At 37.2% G+C, this 2,070-nt stretch overlaps 1 protein-coding gene across 1 annotated transcript in view; it reads left to right on the top strand.

Moving 5' to 3' along the window:
- KIDINS220 (kinase D interacting substrate 220) overlaps positions 1–2,070 on the top strand; it is a 133,687-nt gene that overhangs the window by 68,408 nt on the left and 63,209 nt on the right. The window contains exon 22 of the mRNA XM_023511805.1: positions 1,014–1,158. Within this exon, the coding sequence (XP_023367573.1) occupies positions 1,014–1,158 (145 nt within the window). The remainder of the gene's footprint in view (positions 1–1,013; positions 1,159–2,070) is intronic.

Here is a 2,070-nt window from a genome sequence, read left to right as displayed (position 1 = left end):
TTTTTTCTGGTTGACTGCTATTAAATTTGGACATTTTACTTTTAAAAAATATTTTCAGGGACATTTTGGTCTATGCTTTACAGGTATGGGTACAAAGTTACCATAATATGACGAATGATAGGGAATAGCTCTAAATCCATAGGCGTGTGTGACTTTCTGTCCTTTCAGATTTCGCTCCTGGCAGTCTAGACTCGTCCATGTCTTTGGTGTGCCTGTTCCTTCTTTGGGGAGACAGGATTCCTTAGCCCACCTCGCCAGTGGAGCGCTTTTAATTCTCGTGGAGATGTGAGGATAGTTAGAATAGCTGCTCCTTCAAAATGCTGAATCCTTAAAACCACCAGACAGCAAGGCTTCTGTGCTCTATTACTTCAGGGTTTCTGTAAATACTGAGCCCCCATAGAGTTTGAATACAATGTCTTTATACAGTTTTGCTTATAATCTTTTGCTTTTTTTTTTTTTTTGGTGACTGAGTCTTACTTTGTCACCCTTGGTAGAGTGCTCTTGTGTCATAGCTCACAGCAACCTCAAACTCTTGGGCTCAAGCGATTCTCTTGCCTCAGCCCTCCTGTCCCCCAAGTAGCTGGGACTACAGGCACCCGCAACAATGTCTGGTAATGTTTAGAGATGGGATCTTGCTCTTACTCAGGCTGGTCTGGAACCCATGAGCTCAGGCAATCCATCTGCCTTGGCCTCCCAGATATTAGGATTACAGGAGTGAGCCACTGCACCTGGCCTCTGTTTATATTTAAAGGCATTGAACTTTAACTGTACAACTATAAACCAAAATGTATCTGAAGCTAAATCATAGCTTTTCATATAGTCACTGTTAATATCACTTTATAACTACTCTATAGAAGTTCCGCTTCCGGGTTAACAATATTACTATTTAAATATTCCTCTTTGACTAAAATGTTGGGTTTTTTATTGTTTTCATAAGCATCTATTAATTTCTCAAAAAGACTTCTGTTGTCAGCTGTAAGTGTGGCCCCTTCTCATTGGTGACGCTGTTTCAGGACACTTACCGCCGGAGGCAGATGCAGAGGACCGTCACCCGGCAGATGTCTTTTGATCTCACGAAGCTGCTGGTTACTGAGGACTGGTTCAGTGACATCAGTCCTCAGACCATGAGAAGGTTACTTAATATTGTTTCTGTAACAGGTGACTTTTGTTTCTTATTGTTTGATAGATAATAAGCATAAGCCTTAATATTCACAAGACAATTTAATTTCAAAGACTAGGGGTCTGTGTGGTTACATGTTTACATTGCTGAATACCAGCTTTATCTGTATTAAGTCAGTATTATAATGAAACTCAACTATCAGTTATACACAATTATTTGAAAATTGGATGATTTAAAACTCTTACTTCGTCGTGGATGTAATTTTTCTCTTTGTGTAAAGATTATTTTATGCTCACTTATGTAACTGAGTATAATTAACTTATAATTTAAAATGTTGAAATTCAGATTTTATATTTGTTATTCTATTTTAATTTTCACATAGTATTTTGAATAAAAATATTGGCAGCAAAATTGAGGATTATTGCCCTGTGACTGAATTCCTTGCATGGAATTCTTATCTCCAGTTGTTAATTCTTACTTACTAATTAGCTTTAGGGCAATCATAAATACTTGTGATTTAGTTTGTAAAATATATGTATCTGTATTACATTGATTAGTACCTTGTAATATTTACTAATGTGAACTCTGTTATGATCCACTAGAATAGTGTTTTATATTAATGTTAGGGTTCATGCAATGAACTTTATTCTGTATGAAGTTGTATCTAATATATTTGCAATATTTTTGGTAATTAAATCCTTTAAATGAGGTCTCAAACCTCACTGTAATAACTATAGTTGAACAACAGAAATGTTCTAGCATGTTCTCACCATATACTCATTTAACACATGTGTAGCCAGTGCCTTAGGCCAGGTACTGGTCTGGGCTTATGGAGATAAGCAGTGAACATGGGAAAGTCCCTGCACTAATAGGGTAGCCTGAAAGATGCTGTGTCATGTCACAGCATGTGCCATGAAACCAAGACTGCGGAGAGGAGATAGAGTTCCCTA

Source organism: Otolemur garnettii, unplaced genomic scaffold (assembly GCF_000181295.1).
Source record: "Otolemur garnettii isolate 467f Iridium unplaced genomic scaffold, OtoGar3 scaffold00022, whole genome shotgun sequence".
Lineage (NCBI taxonomy): Eukaryota > Metazoa > Chordata > Mammalia > Primates > Galagidae > Otolemur > Otolemur garnettii.
This window is presented reverse-complemented; position numbering and strand designations above follow the sequence as displayed.